At 37.9% G+C, this 21316-nt stretch overlaps 1 protein-coding gene across 3 annotated transcripts in view; it reads right to left on the bottom strand.

Moving 5' to 3' along the window:
* Positions 1-21316, bottom strand: part of SLIT3 (slit guidance ligand 3) — a 512041-nt gene that overhangs the window by 71536 nt on the left and 419189 nt on the right. For all 3 annotated transcript variants that reach the window (XM_048064726.2, XM_013178499.3, XM_013178496.3), the window contains exons 23-27: positions 20779-20850; positions 20528-20599; positions 14696-14767; positions 10518-10681; positions 5927-6051 (exon numbers count right to left, since the gene is read on the bottom strand). In XM_048064726.2, coding sequence (XP_047920683.2) covers positions 5927-6051; positions 10518-10681; positions 14696-14767; positions 20528-20599; positions 20779-20850 — 505 coding nt within the window. The remainder of the gene's footprint in view (positions 1-5926; positions 6052-10517; positions 10682-14695; positions 14768-20527; positions 20600-20778; positions 20851-21316) is intronic.

The raw sequence follows: 21316 nt of genomic DNA, 5'->3' as shown, positions 1-21316 counted from the left end.
GGTGGCGCCCACGAGTGGGTATGGCTCACTATTCACCTTAACCTTGCTGCTTAGCTCCTCCTGATGCAGCTCTGAACAAACATAGCAAATGCCTGAAGCTGCTCAACATCTGCTTTCTTGCTGCCCTAGCACAAATGGAAATACTTCTTCAGAGTTGGCTTTATTGTTAAGAGCCCTCATTAGGGCATGCCACAATACATTACTATGTTTTTTACAGGGCTTGTGGTGGGTGTATGCATGCCTCACCACCTTCAGCCAGCAACTGTGGCAGTAATCCCTCCTTAAGCCTTTCATTTTTATGCTCTTCTGGATGTAAATCTCCATTTTCTTTAAACCCACCATAATAGAAAGGGCAAAAAGAACGAAACACAAGTCTGACTGATGCACGGTAAGTTTTAAGGAATAAGCACACAGGAAAATACTGTGATTTCTGCTGTTTTCTTTTGCCCTAGGAACATTATATGAAATTATAACCACCCACTGCTGACACTGGTCTTTGCCCTAAAAATCCATACATAAATACAGGTCTACTCATTTTACATGGCCACCCATTGCCTCGCATCCCTAAGGGCTTTCTGCATTATTTTACTAAGAGTGAAAAATGCTTCTTCAACACTCATTAATAAGTATTTTAAGTACAGTTAGAACAAACAAACACAAAGTAAAACACCCCAGATCACATAAACACACACTCCAAGAGAAATTATCACAGTGAGAGTTCAAGGCAAAATCACCTCACACAAGCAGCATTTTGCTGCACTGATTTCTTCATGTGAAAACTTGGCATTGCGCTCACATTCCGCTGTCTTTCCAACCCTGACACTGGGAAAGGAGAGAGGCCAGGACTGTGTAACATGTGAAGGCAGAGACGTTTGCTCTCCCGTCCCACGTGGATGAGGGCAGGCTGGCTTATGAGTGCCTTCCAATTTTTCGTCCTCCTGCAATTGCAACTCATGGTTTTATTGGTGCAGTGAGTGATGTATTCGGGGACTTAAATGCGTATGTTAACAGATCCAAAGAAACAAAAGCAAGGAGTTGCATTTCCAAACAGGATTAGCCTAACAAACTAGAGCCGACACAGACTCTCCTACAGCTGGCATGCATCAGTAGCCAAACCCTACACTTGGTTAGACTCTTATAACCCCTCCCAAATCAGCATAACAGAAACTGGCCCACTGGAAAACAATTGCATGGCCTCAGCCTCAGAGCTGACCAGAATAGCTGTACATGAGCAAACACTATGATATCTACATTTTAAAACTTGTTCTATGTTAATATTCCTAAAACAACCATTATTCTAGGGCTCCAACAGATTATTCATGTAACACTACAGAATTACATCAACAGGGTAAAATGCAAGTGCAACAAACTTTGTTTGCCCATGCTCCAAGCAAATGCAGGGCCTGGTGCACCCTCATGAGTGAATGATATAGTCAGTGCAGCACCGAGTACATCTAATGGTGTGGGGTCTGTACCGATGTATCCTGCCTGTCAAGCCTGTGCTGAGCAGTCCCAGCTTCTGCTCCACTACATCCATCTGCGGGCACATTAGTTGTACCCGTGTACAACACGTGATAGACACGAATCTCCTATATCCCACAGACACTCCTCTGCTCTGAGATTCTCTGTTTCTAACCCTGCTTTCAGGGACAAAAACCTGGCGCAGGAGGTAGGGGTGAAGAAGAGCCAAATTCCTAGCAGAAGTTTGGAGCCAGCTTCCTCACTGAGTATCCTTCTGGCTTCGCTATAATGCCTCCCACCACAAGAGCCTGGCTGCAAAGCATACTGTCTCTCCAAAGCCCAAGAGCTTTACCCAGGATTTTTCCAATTGTATTTGTTATTCTGGATGACTGGTGAAATTGCTTGAACCCTCAGGATACTGTAGTGCTCCTAGAAAAGTCAGGACACTGGCTGAACTCAATAGGGAAATGAGGAGAACTGGATAAAATTTACAGAGCAACTCCATGACAGACACATCAGCATGTGTTGCCTAAAGTGCGGACCACGTGCATTACTTATTCTACCCATCTTCACTTTCCATTTCAGACAGCTGTTGGTAATACCCGAACCCGGAGATGACAAACTTACCTGCACCCCAACAGCTCAGGCTCCCATTTATCTGAGCAGCCAAAGAGGCTGTGGCAATGCCTGGGCAGGTAATGTATTTCCTATTCCAGGCTGGCAATGCTCTTTCATTTCAGACAGAACACGGAAGTATTTTTAACTCTCTTTCCCCAGTTCTCCAAACAACTGTATTTTGGAGAATGAAAATAATTCTCCTTCGTTTGTTGTTACTTCAGTTTTAAGGAAAAAAGTATGAAACACACAAAAATCAGAAAAAAAGAAGTATTTCCCAAAGGACATTTTCTGAATAGAGTAGTGGCAAAATACAGCATTTGTTTCACTCACTTTAGTTTTTCCTGTAGCTATTCAAGTAAATCCTTTCTCAATGGCTTATCGATTGCAAGTTTGATTGCTCTGTTGAATTCTGACACCCCCAGACTTGATTTTCCAGTATCAATGGGACTACACACACTGTAGGATAAATGAATTAGCACAGTACCGTTCCGTTATCTATTCAGCAGCCACCAGCTGCACACATACACACTCAGAGTGCAGGTGGCCAGCAGTATTCAAACCAGAAGAAAGCTTCATTTCTCTACTTGTAATCATACGACACTATCTAAACCACACATATTATTTAAATAATCTTTCAAAGAATGCTATGGAGAAGAAAAAAACTTGCAGGATAATTACACCTATGTCTGTGTTTTATATGAAAACACAAGTTTCATAACATTACCAGACATTTCTTGCCAGCGTTGGTGGCACCCTGGAGCTCTTGGTGTCACTGCTTTCCAGCTGCCTTAGGTGGCACTCTCACACCATCTCCCACTGTCTTTGGGGCTTCGTCCCCAAAGAAGAACCCCAAAAGAACTGCTTCCACCATGACTTACCTATAGCAAACACATTCAACACTCATCTTAAGGAAACAGCTACAGCAAGGATAAGCTATCAGCACCTAGCCATCCCCACTCCTAAGTGAGCAAACAATTATTTCTGTCCTCATCAAACACAACCACCTGGCCCACTGGCCTTTCAGCTCAGGTGGCCCATCGGTTTACTCAAATCCATGATAAGCAGCATTACACAGTGCTAAAAGCCCATTAAGTATGCATTCAATAGGAAAAATATTTTTGTGATCACAAAAAAATAAGAGATCGGACCATCTTCAATGCAATAATAAAAAATAAGACTATACACTTTTGCTGTCAGAGTTATTGGCAGAAGTTCCTGATTCCATCAAGCACCAGTCTGGCAACTGGTCACTTAAGCAGCTTTCTGCTAGCTGGCCTACTGTTTTTTTTATGAAGGCTGAGCAATAGCAACCCCAGAGAATGGTCAGTAACTGTCTACCCCTTTCCAGGGAACATTATAAAGACTTTATCTCATTTGAATGAGCTTACATTTGGGAAAAAAAAAAAAGGCAGGTTTTTCACATTATTGATACACTCCTCTACACAGGATTTAAAAAAATCTACATCAAACAAGGAAAAACAAATGCTGAGAGGGCAGATTTAGGGCAATTTATCAAGGTCTGGGAAATGGCTTCCAGATGGATAGAGTTGTTTGCTGCTGGCTGGTGAGAAGGAAGCAAGGTATTGTTATTGAATTAGCATGAATCTCTGGTGGAGAACTGCGTGGTAGATAGAGTGCTCCTTTCATATGGTTTGCATTTGGACCTGTCAAATTTCATTTTTACTCAAAAACCTGTGGTAAAAGACGCAGAGTTCTTTTTTTCTTATTAAATTTCCCCCAATTCTCCCCATACTGTTATCCAGTCAGTATTTTTAAACTCTGCTTCAAGTGCTATGCCTGGGTCTGTTTGCTCTTTGCCGTGCTTGGATGACATCTTGGTGCTTAGAAGCACACAAGTGGTTTTGGGTTTTGCATTCGCTGAATGTTACCTAAGAAAGTTTGTGAGAGAGCAGAAAGTCTGGATGCCCTATGAGATATTTAAACTGAGTCAGTTCAAGAGTTTATCAAAACCTTTCTAAGTAAAAAGATGCACACTGAGGTCTAACATATATTCGAAAGTGAGTACTAATCTAACTAGAGGATTATTGTTGATTATTCTTGATTATTCTCCCTTTGTAAACATGTCTTCTAGTAGTATAAATGCATCTGATATATGAATATTGTAAAAAAAGAAAATAAAAGGCAAAAGAAAGATATGCTCAATAACTACCGTATTTCTACTCTGAATATAACCTGGATATCTGTTCCAGCATGCATGCCTTATAGAGAAAGACGTACAAAGATTTATGTATTTTCCTGCTAGTTCAGAAGGCTTTTACTTTTGAGGTTATCCTAACAGTCACCCAAACCCATATGAAAAATTCAGTCTAGATTATGTTAAATATCAAATTAAAATGACCATTAGTCTATTAACCTGAGGAGATAAATAGACACAGCTTCCCTTGTCATAAAGACAAATCAGTAGTTACCAAGAAGTTAGTTTCAGTAGAATGCATTTTTGACAATGGGGTCTTTTAACATCCTGGAAGTTTCAGGTTGATATATCAATAGGTAGAAGGACTTTTAATGAGAGGAAATTACCAATGATTTTCAATGATTTTCAATGATTTAAGAGAATTGCTATTATTCCTGTATTATTCCTGAGTAAGGGGGCACAAGGGTGAAACAGCAATGAGCTTTACATCTTCCCTCTTCCAATCTTTCAGGGATCCACCACAATTACTCTCTTACCATCTGGGATGTACCCCAGGTAAATACAGAAGCGAAATGGTGATATCATCTTCTCCAACTAATTCCTAAATCCTATTTGGAATGTAAGACATGGATATTTGTGCTTACGTTCCACATGCATGTCTGGCTATGACTTTTTTTTTGTCTATAGCTCTCATTACTCTGTTTTATGAGCATCTGCTTTAACTGACCAAGACTCTGTAAGAAATATCCAATGAGGCAAATAAAATCACAGTTTACAAGATGCAACCTACTTCTTCTTCGGTCCTAACATCCTCTCCACCAGCCTGTGAACAGATCATATGCCTCATTTATTACTTATATTTTGATCCCTCAGCTACTGACTACTGAGCTAGGTTTCCAGTTATATCAACTCTGAAAAAAAGTCTTGGTAGCCTTAAGCTCTAATGATGCAATATTTACCAAGGGATTTACACATCACTAATGAAGAAATTACATTACTCAATGACACAATTTTCCAATTTTCCAATCTGTTATCTAGAAACTGCTATTGCATGCTCACAACACTTAGCATCTACAGAATTTCATTTTCAGATCACTCTACAGACAGTACTCAGAAGTCAGAGACAGCTGAGCTAGTGGTTATCAATTATCACCTTTTTGCTAATCAGTCTATGTGAGATGGATGAAAGCTAGCAGGTAGCACATTCTGTGACAGTAGAAGAGACAGGTACTTAATTCTCATCTGAACTGCCTTTCCTTTGGCATGGCAGCCTATGAAATTGTTATCTTGATGTTGGCAGAAGAAAAGAAATGAAAACGGAGATAAAATCAACTCGCCATTTCATATAGATGTCTATGTCTATATCACAGAATCAGAGAATGCGTAAGGTTGGATGCAACCTCTGGAAATCACCTAGTCCAGCCCCCCTCCTCAAAGCAGGGTCAACGAGAGCATATTGCTCAGGACGCATCTGTATAGTCATGGCACAGAGGGAAAGAAATACCTTTCCTATTACACAGGATAAAATTTTGCAATAGAGCACAGTTGAAAGGTCACATACAATCTGCTTGAGGAAGTGATCTGTTGAGCTCAGCTGCCTGTAAAATTGACTTCTCATGGTACAACAATTAAGAAAACAGAAGGGATGGAGAATACTTTATTGTTTTTCATGTAGTTCATTTGTAGGCATACCTTGAAGCCAAAAGGGCAAGTGCATTGATAAAACTCCACTGGATCATTGTTGCATGTCCCATTGTTCTTACACGGATTGGAAAGGCAGGGGTTACACTTGGACACAACACTGATATCTACTGGCTCTGGAAAGGCAAAACAGTGTATTAATAGAGAACTGCATTATGAAATTAATACTTCCTGTACTCTCATATACATTTTTTTCTTAATGCAGTATTTACCCTGTGTTGGCAAAAATGCACATGCTGTTGGTGCAACTTTACACAACACTGAGGGATTCCCAGGGATTATGGAGATTTTAAGTACTTAAATCAAGTGCTGGGCAAGTCTCAGTGATGCTTATATTCTGCTGCACATGCGAACATCAGCTCTGAAAAAAGTATGTTGGGATCTCCAGAGAATGGGCTTATATATAGATATACTTATATATGGCTTATAGCAATTTGTCCTTCTCTCAGTGCTGGAAATTCTGCAACAGCAACCCCGTGGGAACTATAACATGACATTTCTATGGCTGGTAACAAGAATGAAAGTGCAGATGCAACACCAGAAATGAAAAACATGCGTAAGAAAGATTTAGTTAGAGGCTTATGGGAATGTTTAGGTGCAAAGTGTTCTACCATCCTTAGTTTTTACCAGAGTTTAAAACTTATTTTCCTCCTGTTCTGCCCAGACGAAAGACCATCAACATTCAGATATCTTGGCAAAATGTAACAAAGATAAACATGCAAATATGTAAATATATGCAGGTAAATATGCACATCTGTATTTAAAGAGCATTTAATAAATGACATTATTGAACATGACCCATCCAGAAAAGTAGTGAAATTTGTGGGTAAGTAAGAAACAGAACAAAAACAAAATCAATACCAAGTATATTTCATGTATTGAATCAATCAGTATTTAACTATTGAGACATTATAGAAAGCTAATTAAGACAACTCTATTGACAATTAAGAAAATGGTGATTGTGAAGTGGCCAAATTTCAAATATTAATGCATTGACAGCTTTTACATGTAAAAATTAAAGCATAACACTTCAAAAAGTCCTAAATTATATCAAGCAGTAATGAATCTAAAATATTTTTATCTCATTTTTAAGGTAATGCATTTTAAAATATCTTAAAATTGATACTGTGATGAGCAGAAGTGGGAACTGACCTTTTGTTACTGAATGATACATGATAAGCAAGAATAAATTGTGATACATCCTGAAAGTGAAGAATAGCTCATACTAGAGAGCAGGTGGAGCTGTAGAGTGTTACAAAAACTAGAGATGAAAGATCCCTTGTAGTCAAGAATTTACTTTGGAGCGACCTCTATGAGATATAAACCCTCATTATGAACTTTGAATACTTGCACAGCACCAGCAGGGGGTAAAGAACATCACGGAAACAGGTACCAAGGAATCTGAGCTGAAAAGTGCTTACAATATAAAGGCTTTATCCTGATCCTGTACTGATGGTAGTGTTAACATGGCTGACAAGTGCAGCACAGTTGATTGCAGAATGAGACACACAATAATGATGAAAAATACACAAGAAGTAACAAATCCAAAAAATTAAATGAAAGACTGTTGTTTCCTCTCCTACCTTTGGGTTTTCTGTCTGTCTAAATACCAGACATGTTTTTAACTTAGAGTTAGGATGTCAAGAGGAAATAACATTTGAATTTCTGGCACTGGCAGGGGTGGAGTGCAACACATCTGAGCTGCTTTCGCTTGCTCCTCTCAGAACAGGCAAAGGTGGCTGCTTGGCAAGCTCACAAGACATACAGCAGTGCTGCTCTTCTATTTGATTTTGAGGTCACTAAACCAAAATTAATTATTTATTTTATAATATACAAACACATTTTCCATTTATTCCTATGGCACAGATCAAAGCTAATCAATGTAGGAGCTAATAAGAACAGCGTTAGTTCCTAGCACTTAAGTAGTTCATTAGTTGGCCCATGGGGATTTGATTTATAAATCCATACAGCAAAATGCCCTCAGTCCAGCACATTCCTTTCCTCTACTGCATAACTAGGAGGGCAATTTAATAAAAAGCAGATCTGAGTTTGCATGACTTGCACATTACATACTTTTATTTTCTTGGCTCCGCTGAGACGTAACCTTCTGCTCAGACACACACTAAAAACATAATTTTAACAAGAGTAAGTTAAACTACTATTTTTTTTTTTTTAATTGTAAAAGTTCCGGGAGGCCACAGAGGATATCTGCACAACCTTTATACAAGCATCTCAAGGTCCTGAGCTCAGCGTGAGCTGACATCTGTAGCAATGATCCAGGCTTTTTTGGGGCAGGGGGCACTTCAGCACACCCTGAGCTCTGTGCGAGCAATACTGGAGAAAGGGTTGAACCTACACAAGCAGAAGTAGTGACATATCCCTGGTCACTGTGTCATCCCACAGACAGTGTCGTTCTGCTGCCACAGGCTCATGGCACAGCCACAACGCTCCCTGCCACAGGCCACGCAGGTGGCTCCATCCCAAAGGTAAACCTGCGCTTGGCATGGTAAAAAATTCTGTCACTTTGCCATTAAAGAGTATCACTGATGTCCTGGTGAAACAGCACAATGCACTGGATTTTAAATGTGCACATGGGAATTGGGTTCAGTTACTATTAGATTACCGGATCATGCACTGTTTTTCAATATATATACGTTGTGATGAGAAAGGGTGAATTTTACTAGGGTCTGGAGCTTCTTGGAGTGTACTGATGCTTGTTCAGACCATCAACAACTTCTGCTTGCCCAAAGACTTTGAATCAATGCTTTTCTCCTTTTCCATTCAGATAAAGACAGCCACAGGGACAGCTAGGACAACAGAAAGCCCACCAGCTTCCTAGTGGACCTAACTGATACCTACATAAAAACATACACTTTTTTTCAATAGTCAGAATCACAGGCTTACTTAACTCTTGACTGAGAGATGCTTGTTTAGTTTTGAAAGTGAGCTTAGTTATTGATACAAAACAGCTTCAAAACAAAAAGTCATCTGGCTTCTCCTCATGGATTAATTTTCAGACCCTGTTTAATACATAAGAATGATCACTTTCCTTATTTCACTTACTGTGAACAAATGAATTCTTCAGTATTTTTAGTATTTAGGGAATATTAGCACTTCACATTTGAGACTACTATAACATCTGTAGTTCTGATAACTATAGTCAAAGTTCTGATAGTTTTGAGACTGACATTTCAAAGCCATTAAATTATAAGGTTACAGTTATTAAAAATATATTTGAAAGGCCATAAAATTCACCTCAGGCTTGGAAACTTGTGCTCTAAACCTACCTCAACACCATCATTTGTTTGTTCAGCAGTTTAATCTCAGCCTCTGTAAAATCATGCTGCCAAGCAGTATTATAAGTGTTCATGGCACTAAGAGAGACATAAAAACAGACTTTCTGCCCTCATTTTCAAAACAGACTACTGATCCATCTTTTCTACTATAAATATAGCTCTATCTCCAGCTGAGGGGAGGCCTCATGGCGGCCTGCAGCTCCCTCACGAGGGGAGCAGAGGGGCAGGCGCTGAGCTCTGCTCTCTGGGGACAGCGACAGGACCCGAGGGAACGGCATGGAGCTGGGACAGGGGAGGGTCAGGCTGGGGGTTAGGGAAAGGTTCTGCACCCAGAGGTGGTCGGGCCCTGAGACAGGCTCCTCAGGGCAGTTGTCATGGCCCGGGCCTGTCGGAGCTCATGAAGCATTGGGACAATGCTCTCACACAGTCTGATTTTTGGGTGGTCCTTTGTGAAGCCAGGAATTGGACTCGATGATCCTTGTGGGTCCCTTCCAACTCGGGATATTCTCTGATTCTATGATCTGCATATACTTACTGGCAATCTGAGCAAACCTCCAAAACTCCTTTTCCAATAAGAATATATGGGTATAACCTAAGCTACATTCAACAACATACTACTTACTTTATCCACAAGAAGATGTGCTCTGTATCTTTTGTCTGACTGCTCTCTAGTGTAGCATATTCCTGTCCATGACTGTACCTAATTGTTAACAGCTGCACCTCAATCCTTTCCTGAATGCAGACTATATTCAGACATGAAAGATGTTCCTTAACACATAGTTTCTGATACAGAGTTGATGAGGGCATGAAGTTGTTTGTGGATCTTCAAATAAAAATGTAATGTTGGTAAATATCTGTTTTCCACAAGAATTCTCAGTTTATTGGTTTTCAAGAATACGTAAAAAATAACTAGATAACTATATTTTAAAATAACTCTTATTTTACCAAAGTTATCTGGGGTGGGTAGAAGGCCAAAAACAATTTATTTGCTCAACTAAATTATAACAACATCCTATATGCTAACTTGCTATTACATAATCTGGCGCAAACTTAATGAATTCTAATTCTTCTGAGGTCTGCTGTTTCTCATTCCAGTGGTAGAGGTAACTGCACTTTGTGGTAGAACACTTGAAAATGCAACTTGAATACAATCTGATGTTCAGAAAATGAAAGCCAAATCCAACTCCTCCTATTCTCACTTTAAACCAGCTTGCAAGAGTATAGAAAGAAAATGGTGCAGATGAAGAAAAGCAATAGGAAAGAACAGTCTCCCAGCTTGCTCCTACCTTTGCACTGGAAGTGGTGAGTCGGCGTTGTGAGCAGCAGCCTGTCCACCATGGTGTCGGGCCCACTGCAGCGCGCTATTCCCGGCTCTTTGTACCCTGCTTTCACCCACTCAGAAAGCCAGCGGAGGTTGCAATCACAGTGCAAAGGGTTGGTACCTAGAGCCCTAGTAGTATATAAAAAAATTAACAGCAGTTATTTTGGCTTGCAAGCAACGATAACATCCCTGAATCTCATTAAGGCACATTTTACTTTCATATAGGAAAGCTTTATTTCAAAATGTGGGAAAAAAAAATCTTCTGAATATTCAGAAAGTCTTCTAGAATTATCTCCTCCAGTATTCCTGCTCCTTTTCTTCCCATCATTAGTTACAGAGGTTGCATGAATACCTAACAACCAAACATTTGTGCTTCAGGAATGTCAACAGACATACATTGCTTTCATTAAACAAAATAAACCAACCTGGAAAATTCAAGTCTTTGGCCATGGTGAGCATATTCTAACAGTGAATTGTGTTATTTAGTTTGGATCTAATGACTCACGTTAATGTTGCCTCACTGGATGAATCATGCACTAAAAGGATACCCCTATTTTCAAAACTGCAACCTGGTATAAAGTTTGTTTACAGCTTTGAAAACACATTTGAAGGTTAACCCATCCCTTGAATGAGGTCACATGGTTGAAGTAGATGCATTCAAATAGTGTAATTATAATTCACCTAACTTTTTCATTATTAATGCAGATCTATCTGTGGAAAAAAAAAAAACACACAAAAACCAAAAAACTTTTTACCCTAAATTCAGGTGCCATCTTGACTCTTTCCTCATTAAAAAGTGTGTTTTTAGGCAATGATTCAAATATAGACAAAGCTCAGACTTCAGAAAAGTAAGTCTATAAACAATTAACTTTTGGAAGTGTAAAGGAATGCATGCTGGATATCTGTATTTATTTTGCTGAACGTAAATGTAAGGCTATAGCTGTGCAACACCTCAACCGCAATGGGAAGAAAATTAACCAAATAGTTACAAATAGGGAAGAGATCACTACATATGTTGAAAACTATTTTTCAGATGATATTTTAAACTCAATCTTCTTTCAAATAAAAATATCAGACAGGATATTACAACAGAAATCTCAGTAAATTTGTTGATACATTTCTATCGGAGTGACTAATGAACCCACTGTGCCCTAGACAGATTCATAATGAGGGTTCATAGGTTCAAATCCCGTCTAGAGCTCATTCATCAAAATTATATGTGTACTGCAGCACAGCATTAAAAAATATCCATCCATTCCTTCTGTAAATCCATTGCTTACAATAGAAAAAAAACTATTCAGTTGACTTTTTAACCCTGTAACTGTGATCAACCGGCTCACTTGTCCAAGGTCAAACAAAATGCAGCAGTGAAATTTGGACCCAGAAATTAACTTTAGCATTGAGGAACTGCAATATATAAAATGGGAGTGGGAGGACAACGGAAGGCCAGTTACCCATGCTAATTAATCTTCATAAAGTACATTGGAAATGAAGTTGCCCCATAGTCACTAGAAATGATTACCGATTACCGATGACACTGTTGTATAACTACAGAAATTATAACACATATCTCTGTATCTTTCTGTGTTTTTTTTTTTTCCCCTTCTTTCCCCCCCCCCATTTCCCCATTTCTAGGAACTACTGTGAATTCTTGTATTTTCATTCATGTGCTCTAACATTCTATTTCTTTGTCCATTATAGCAAACAATTTCAAGAAGGTACAAATATCTTCTGCTATAATGAAATACCACCAGCAGCATTTCCAAAACATGTTGCAGATATTTCTGTTAAGCCTTTTTTTTTTTTTAGATTAATATGTTTTTTAGGTAACTCTTAGAATAAGGACAATTAAACTGACCAGCTACAGTCGGACAATATATTTACAATGTAAAGGAAATTCAGTGAGTATCTTCTCCTAAGCTTTAAACAATGCTGGAAAAAGTGATTAAAGTATATAGACGTCAGTTTTGTTCCTCCAAATGCAAGCCATTTTAAATCTGTTATAAAAGACTTGACTAAAAACAGTAGTTTTGTCTTTACTAGAAACATATTTCTTTGCAATTCTGGTAGTTCATTTGACCCCTGTAAATTGTACTGAAGCAGAAGGCTGATCATACTGCTCAGCACCTTGGTAGTCAGCTTCCTCCAGCCCTAATATCTATCCTACCCAAAGCCATGCAGAGCTTGCAAATTCAACACAAAGTTTTGTTACCCCTGAGTTATGAGTTTGATGAGTAGCAACCTCTTGTACCATTTTCAAATTTACTTAAAGCACATGCTTTCTTATCAAAGATCTATGTATTAGGGCAACACAAAATGAATTTATTTTCAATTACGTATGACTGTGTTTGAATCAGCCCAGTTTTTTCTGGCTTGTGAAGAGCTTAAAAACTAGCAAGATCATTGTGTTTGCTAAAACCTTCAGATGATCACGCTGCATCCCCTTTAAGAAACTGGAGACCACAACTGTACTGTAAAATTCAATTGTTCAGCATTGCAAATTACACCCCAGACAGGTCTTATTTATTTTATGGATCCTATTTATTACTGTTCATTTGAGCTTTGTATATTTTACATTTCTGGCAGCACATACATCTAAACAGATAGACTGTGGTGACTGTATTGGGCCAAAGGGGTTTTTATCACTCCCTAAGGTGAACAGTTTACCCAGGAAAATTGTGTCTGCACTTCATTTAAAGTGAACCCTGAGGAAAATCCAAACAAATGGGGCATGATATGTTTATCTCTTGTGTTCTAAAAATACCCTCAGAAGCCAGATTCCCAGTATGGAAGGTGCACTTCCAAAAGGAGATACGGGACTTCAGCTCTGTCAGAGTTTCACTCCAAAACAAAACAGAAAATGAGTTTACTATGCTGGCAACATGATGATGAAATATATTCTGTGCAAGACAAATATTTTCTTTGACTTAGATATGAAAGTGTAAGCTTAAAACTGAGAGAAGGTTATTTCTCAGTTGAAGTTAAAATATCCTATGTTGTTCATATGATTTGTGTGTACCAATCTGAGATATCTGTATTCTTCACTGTCTACAAAAAAATGAGGCAGAAAGGTGTTGCACAGAAATCATAGTCCAAGGACATATTTGCTATCCAGAAAACATTTACATTTTGCATATTTTCCAGATAACAGTGCTTTTGTGTTCAGATACGTGTTCCAGAGAGCATGTTTAAGGTTGCAAAGACAGAAACAGAGATATAAAAGCTATGTTAAATGTGCATATGCACACACATCCATTTTTATGTCTTGATGTGTGTATATACTATCGTCAGCTCATATGCATGAGGGCAGCATTACAGCAGAAAATCTCCATATAAACTTGTGAAACTAATCATATCACAAAACAACCAAGACATACACAACCTTTTGATTACTTAAGGACAGTAACCAAGAAACACGGCATGCAAAATTACTTTTCCTTTACATCTATTGTCTTATAATGTGCAATATCACACATTATTTCAGTGAACAAGGATTTTCTGTTCGCTGTTTTGGCACTAACAGACGTTGTTTTGTAAGAATTGCAGCTATTTGTCTTTACAGTTCTTTCACTAACTGCATTGCATTTTAAAAATATCCTGGATCCCCACCAATACGACAGTCATTTCTTGAAATACCTGAAACTTTTAGTAAATTTTTAAAAATTATGAAGAATTAATACTGCAGTATAACCGATTTTGCTATGATTAAAAATACATAGTCTGAAGCAGCGATTCATCAAGTTCATATACTGACAACATTTCTGTATGAAAAACATATGACACTTATTAAACACAGAATTCACATTTGCTTAATATTTGTTCTTTGTGGGAGGTTTCCTGTCTCCCTCTCACACCATAACACACTCTGCATTTCACATAGAAAATGCTGAAAGAAAGCATTAAACACAAAATGCTCAGAAGAGGAAACCATCACATTTGCTCATTTGGTTTTCCTTAAGAAAATATTTTGGTAACTAATAACAACAGGTTCTAGTATTTATTTTATTTCCTTTGAACTGTGAATATCCACAGCAGAATACGGAAAGTAAGCAGGAAAAACAGAAGAGATATACAATCTTAAATTTGCAATAATCTGTACTGTTTTATAAATCTGAGACTGATGAACCAGACAGAAGTACTTACAGATGGGACAGGGATACCAGGTCGTTGAATGAACCTTCGGGAACACTGGAAATATCATTTCCATGGAGCGTCCTAGAAGAGGGGGGAAGTAGGAAGGTATCAAACCATGGTATTGCCAGCTGCTCAAAAGTGAGGGAATTAGTGCTGAAGAATGATATTTAATTTTCCTTCTTTGTGAGTTTCTACAAGCTTCACAACTCACAAGCTTCCATGCTACTTCTAGATGTTGACATTTAAAATAATGATACAATCAGAATTGTTGGTGACTAATGTTTTAAATTAAAAAGGTGACATACTATTTATGCTATTAAAAGTGTATTGATGACAAGCAGACCCTCACATACAGACCTGTAATTCTTTTACAGAATCCCATTAGCTGAAAACACAAAGAAAACAGAAGAGGGAAAATAAGAAATGTGAGAGTTAAATTAAATATTGACTTCAGAGAGACCCTAGGAGAGAGCAAGGGTCCATGAAGGCAAATATATCTGCACTTTCACATTCTAGTTTTCCATTCTTACAGTAGGAAATAACTCTTTGTGTGGTATTTTAAAAATCTGTTTGACGAATAAATTTCTGTTACCAGTGAAAATACTTGTTTTAGGGTATTGTTAATCCTGAACAACATACAGCAGCAAATGAGTGTGACGTCCTGCAGGAGGGGACATGATGTTGGAGGTGTCAACTACATAAAAACTATCTAGAAATTGCACCAGAGAAGATAAACAATCATATAAAATGTTATTTTTCATATAAATAAAATAAACTATTCATCTGCTGCATCCTCTGCCTCATTAGGTAACTATCTGGCAAAATATGGCATAGAGAAAAATATTTATGTAACTTTTCTAGCTTCTGTGTCACTGCCTGCCAGCTTAATACTTCACACAGTAACAGATAGAAAGGACTCTTAAGAGTCAATTCCATTGGACCCCACTAACCCTTTCTCAAACACAAGTTTATAGAGAAGTTGTAAAGGAAAAGGATATAATTCGATGTTATTTTGTTTTGCACTTCTCCCCTGAGCTGCTTCAGTTATAGCAAAATCCTGTAGTGTTTATGTCCACTTTCCCAGGTCCATCAAGTACTGTAAGGGCTCTAGATGGGGCAGAGGAGGGTGCAAAACAGAAGCCCACTGTGTATCAGGTTTGTAGCAGCAATTTCCCTCAAGTCATTTATTTTCTAATTCACCTGGTGATTTATGAAACAAAGCAATCGCATCTTCTTTTTGAGCTTTGTGACCGTAAAGGTGCTTGAAATGGTGAAAAAGTCAAATATCTGGGTGGATGGAAATATAAAACAGCCCCAAATGAAAATAAAAGCATCTCTTTTTCCATCCTTTCTCCACCCTAACACCACTCTCAGCCTCACCAGGATCTCTGTGATGCCTTACACCTCCTATGAATTTAACCTTTACACAGTGCCTTACACCAACAAACACACAACGAGGACAGCCGAGGTCCCCAAGGGAAGATGCCCCTTATCCTGTATCCTGGAAGCCTGAGATCTGCTGTGGGGCTGTGAGATATGTGAGCGTAAGCAATGTTATACCATGATCGCGTTTCCCAGTGTCTCATGGCAGGTACAGTTTCTATCTTACTATAAAGCAAAATTCTTCTACAGAGTATGAAACACCAAAAACTACAGCAGAACTGTCCTGATGGGATTGTTCTTAGAGTTCTTGTCACTGTAAACCAAAAACTTCCCTTTGTATCGTCCAGACTCTGATATTTTCTTTTAAGCATACCTAAGTTTGGGCTATTAACATTTGTCACGTATAAGTAAGGATGGGATTTCCAAGTGATTAATCCGAACAGGAACAGGAAGGATGTGAAGTCCCACACGGTAACTCCAGATAAAGCACACTGATTCTATACGGAATGACCAACTGACAGGGCCATACCAAAACAGCTCTAAGATAAGGAATACTTATATTGGTGACAGGATGCAAGATCATGCCTGATCAAGAAATTTATCTGCAAAATATTCCCTCCTTTAATTAAGTGAACATATTTAAATGAACAGAAACTCAGAATGAGCCTATGAGCTGGTATTTTAAACTACTTAAAGATGTATGAGATGATCTCTCTTTCAACAGGCAGCAGAACTTGTATTTATCATCATATCAGTTCTCTATTTTGTGAAGGTGTGCAATTGCTTTCCTAAAGAAAATGTCTTGGAAACTTTTTCCAAGAGAAACTGAAGAATAACAAAGTCATTCACCTCTAAGAAGGTAAGAAACACCAAAAAAATAAACACACATTTAATTAATGGCTTCACTACATATCTCAAGCACTGAGATATATTTCATGGATGCAAGTGACTGCATTTTAATGAAAAGATTATGTTAGCAATACCTCCATCCGCGCAACTAAAATTAAATGATAAATGCTAAAACAGAAGAATTACAGTATAAAACAGCGATAGAAGAATTCAGCAGTGCAATGAAATCTTTTTCCTCTTGGAACAACAATAAGAACACATTTTTATAACAAAAAACTTTGAGAGCAAGTGCTCGGTTTAAATCTTGAGCATTCAGACAGATAATGCCTATGCATGCTTTTTTTCTCCCTCAAAAGCACAACTTCTGGGTATCTCCTTGTCCAAATATTAGTAAACAGCAAGAGGCTGAATTTAAGGTGATGGGGATCTCTGCTTTGAGCCCATAATAGAACATTCGAATTCCTCAAGCAAAAACTTTCTTCCTCATGTAATCTTACTTTTACTTTGTCTTCACATAAAGACACAAACTAAACCTAAATGTTCCCAAGTCCTGCCTCCTAACCTGTTGTCTCCTAACATTAGGTAACTATGAACACGAAGTGGGTGCTTTTCCAGTAAAGAGCAATCTTCTCTGTAAAGACAGAAACATGGCTAAAAGCTTGGCTGAGCTTGCAGGATAACTACATGGAGTCATTCTGTGATGCAAACAAAAAGAAAAGAAACTAAGGCAACTAATATTTCTCTTAGGTCAATTCAGTGCACATATAACAATGAAAATATATTGCAAAAAGTGGTTCCAAGATGGTGTCTGTAGAGTATATGCAGCAGTTTTATTATCACACATATTACTCTGTTTGTGTGAGCTCTAAATCACCACTGCACTTCTCTACATAAATGTGAGCTCCTGAACTGCAGTTAAACATCCACTGGTTTTCAGTATAACTAGAATATCCCATGCTAGAAGAATATTCTGTAGCTCATTTAGCAGTTTTGCCATGAATATAACATGGAAAATTGTTTAGTGATCTGAGAAAATATTTTTATTTCTGGACTTTCCCTCCTAATTAAATCAGGATGAAATGTCATAAGTTACAACACTGTCACACAATAAAAATAATCTTTAAAATAATCAGTTCAGGTCAACCGGAGAATTCTAACATTTTTAATTACTTTGTCTCAATCTCTGAGCTTTTTAAAACTATATTTAGCTTCTAAAAACACCAGCTTTGAATACGAAAATCATAATATTTCATTGTAATGTTTTTGGTGGAAAAAACTACTGATACAGACTTTTGCTTGTTGAAAAAAAATCTTATGATTTTATGTTGAAATTGCTCCAAAGCACACTTCGGCTACCATTATGGATAAGCCATGCAAAGATTAAAGGCCTGATTATGTAAACATTGATATATATTCAGACTTAAACATTTTGACTCAGCCCTTTTCTCAGTTGGGCTTGTGCTGAAGTACAAAAAAAGCGTAAGAGACAGAGGACAGAACCAGATATCTGTCAGAGATCAATTTCATCATACATCTATGATTATTCTGATTTTAAAATGCATATTTATTTTATTTACTGCACAGAGACAAAAAGAAAAGAAAACAGATTTTGGGAGACATGGAAGTCTGTATGAGAAGAGTCTGCTACTTTCAAACGCAAGTACTGCCAAAGGAAATGAGATAGCTATATTCTTTTACTAAAAAAAAAAATAAAGTGGAAATTGTTTTGCTGATGCTTTCTCTTTTAAATTCTCCTGAGAATATGGAAAATACATAACTGACAATAACAGATTGCATGCTGTCACTCGGAAGCCCATTTTTCCCCTGGAGAATTGATTTTTAATAACAACGTAGATGACATGTGGCAAAAGTTGTAGCTGATACCAGAGTTTTGTGGGCCATAATAAATCAAATCAATCTGGAGGTTTCCAAATGCACAGAGCAGAGAAAGAGATTCCCATTCAGGCTTCATTTCACTCATGCTGCTCTGCACAAGACAGGGAACGCTTCTCCCTTGAAGAAGGAAGATATTTTCCAATTTGATTAACAGATCATTTAATAAAGCCAAAAGATTACAGCTGATACTCAAAATACTGCCCTTTGTTTCTGTACATATGTGGTTCTGCAAGAATAGGAGTGAAAAGAAAAATTGTAGCTATTGGAAAGAGTGAGACAGGGTACATCTACCCTATAATTCAGGGTAGAGAGTCCCAAACTAGCTTTAATCAAGCTATCTTGCATATCAGAAGCAGGCCAGAAGACAGCTCCACATGGAATAATTTATTTGGCTATGAAACCGAATATATTCATCTGTGGCTGAATTTCAGGACTCATGTAACAGCTCAAATGTGACCATCCTAGTGCACTACAAATCAGAATCCCAAGCCAAACTTCAAAAAACAAATCCAAATCACGTATCTTCCTTGTTTTTAATAATGAAAACTGGGGATCTAAATCTGTCTTGTAAGTTAGGAGGTTGAAATGTAGATTATCTGTTTTACCACCTATACTGCAGTGTAACAGCTCTGCCGAATAGCATTGCCCTATAGCTTCCACTGTTGCCCATGTTGACAACTGGATTCCACACTTTGGTAGTCAGTACACAGTAACCACTGCTCTTTATATTCACAGAAACTTTTGAATGAAAATGACACCTAACTTCTTAAAAAATAGCAAAAATGAATTTGAAGTTTCAAAGCACTCAAGACATATTACTCAACTCCTCTGTTCTGGCCATGTGCACCAAACTAAATAATCTCATCACAGATGAGCTATTTAATTTGTTTGCTTTCAGGTTACGGTACAAGTAATGATTGTCCAAACAACTGCTCATGGGGTCACACATCCACACAAAGAACCAAGCAAAGTGAACTCAAGGTCAGCTTCTGATGGTCAGATGGAGAATGCAGTAAAAATGAGACTGAAGCAGGAGTCATTCTAGCAGATGTCTAAGAAAAGCATGTGGAGAGGGGAGGCTGCTTGCTTCTGAGCGCACCCACACTGCGAGGAGAAATTTCCTTCACAGCAAAAGGAAATTTAAGATGGGCACTTCAGCATCACTGCTGCCCAGCCAGCCATTGGCTTGACTTACTCATTGGTTTAGTGGGGGGACTTCTAACTTACCCTGTTCAGACTGCATTCTCTTATGTAAAAACTTGCCTATAGAAATCTAAGCAAACTGAAAATATCCTAAAGTTCAAGTTTTCAGTAAAGACATGCTCTTGCTGAAGCATCCAATGGAAACTTACACTCTAAAACATGAACAGTTTTCACAGGCAAAAAGTCCTTTCCTGTGGGATACCCAAACATTTTTCAAGGAGGAGAGACTCTTGGAGGCCTGTGTTCATGGTAGTTCTTGTCCCTGAACTATCAAAGAAAAAGTCATTCATCCTGCAAATATATAATTGCTTCTTTTCAAAGTTTAGTGTTCACCTGCTCTAGTCATTACTGGACATATTGCACCTAAGTACAAGTACATTGAAGCTAATTGTGTGAAAATATTTATGACTACTGAATCAAGCGAAAGCCATCTGCTCATTAAAAACCTCCCTGCCATCAACAGCATTCTAATAAGCTGCAACTCAGTTGCATTGAAAAAGTGGTACTTACAGCACTCGAAGAGACCTGAGCCCATTGAACGCGTGGACTGGAATGCACCGAAGTCTATTGTAACTCAAGATGCTAGGAGAATATGAGAACACAGTTACAACACTATTTTCTTTGATCATTTCACTACTAATTCAACCATGAAGAAGCACTGAAAGCCATACGCTTAAGTAACAAGATATATACTAACTGTGTAACACCTAAGATGGTGTCTGAAAAGCAATTAAAACTCACCAAAACTTTGGACTACTTACAGTGTTGATAATTGAGTCATGTTGCTGAAGGTATAATTGGCCAACACACTTATGCTGTTGTTGCTCAAATCACTGAAGAAATACACAAATAAAACATCATTTATAAGTATGACTTCAGAAAAAAAGTCTTTTTTAAAGGTTTCATAATGTCTGCACAGTAAAATGATTGAGTCTATTCAAAAGTCAAATATTATCAGTTGATATAATGTTTTCTAACCAACTCTAAAAAAGCTCTAACAGCAAACCATATGAGGTTATTTTCTCAAAAATAAGCCTTGGACTTTTCAGCAAGGCAAATTTCCAGCACATAGCATTTCAAAAAAATGAGTGAATACAAGCAAAAATTCCAGAGGAGAAAGGTAAATTAATAGATGGGTGTAAGTATGGGTGAATATTTGCTGTACCAGCTTGCTTTCCAATTTGTTACAGGTATGCCATTTCTGTATGCTCTTCACATTGACTGGAACTATAAAAAGAATGGTCACTGGTATAAATTGAATAAATAAAAGACAGGAAAGGCATTTATTTACTTTGGTTC

Source organism: Anser cygnoides, chromosome 14 (genome assembly GCF_040182565.1).
Source record: "Anser cygnoides isolate HZ-2024a breed goose chromosome 14, Taihu_goose_T2T_genome, whole genome shotgun sequence".
Lineage (NCBI taxonomy): Eukaryota > Metazoa > Chordata > Aves > Anseriformes > Anatidae > Anser > Anser cygnoides.
The sequence above is the reverse complement of the archived record's forward strand: the minus strand, read 5'-3'. Positions and strand labels throughout refer to the sequence as shown.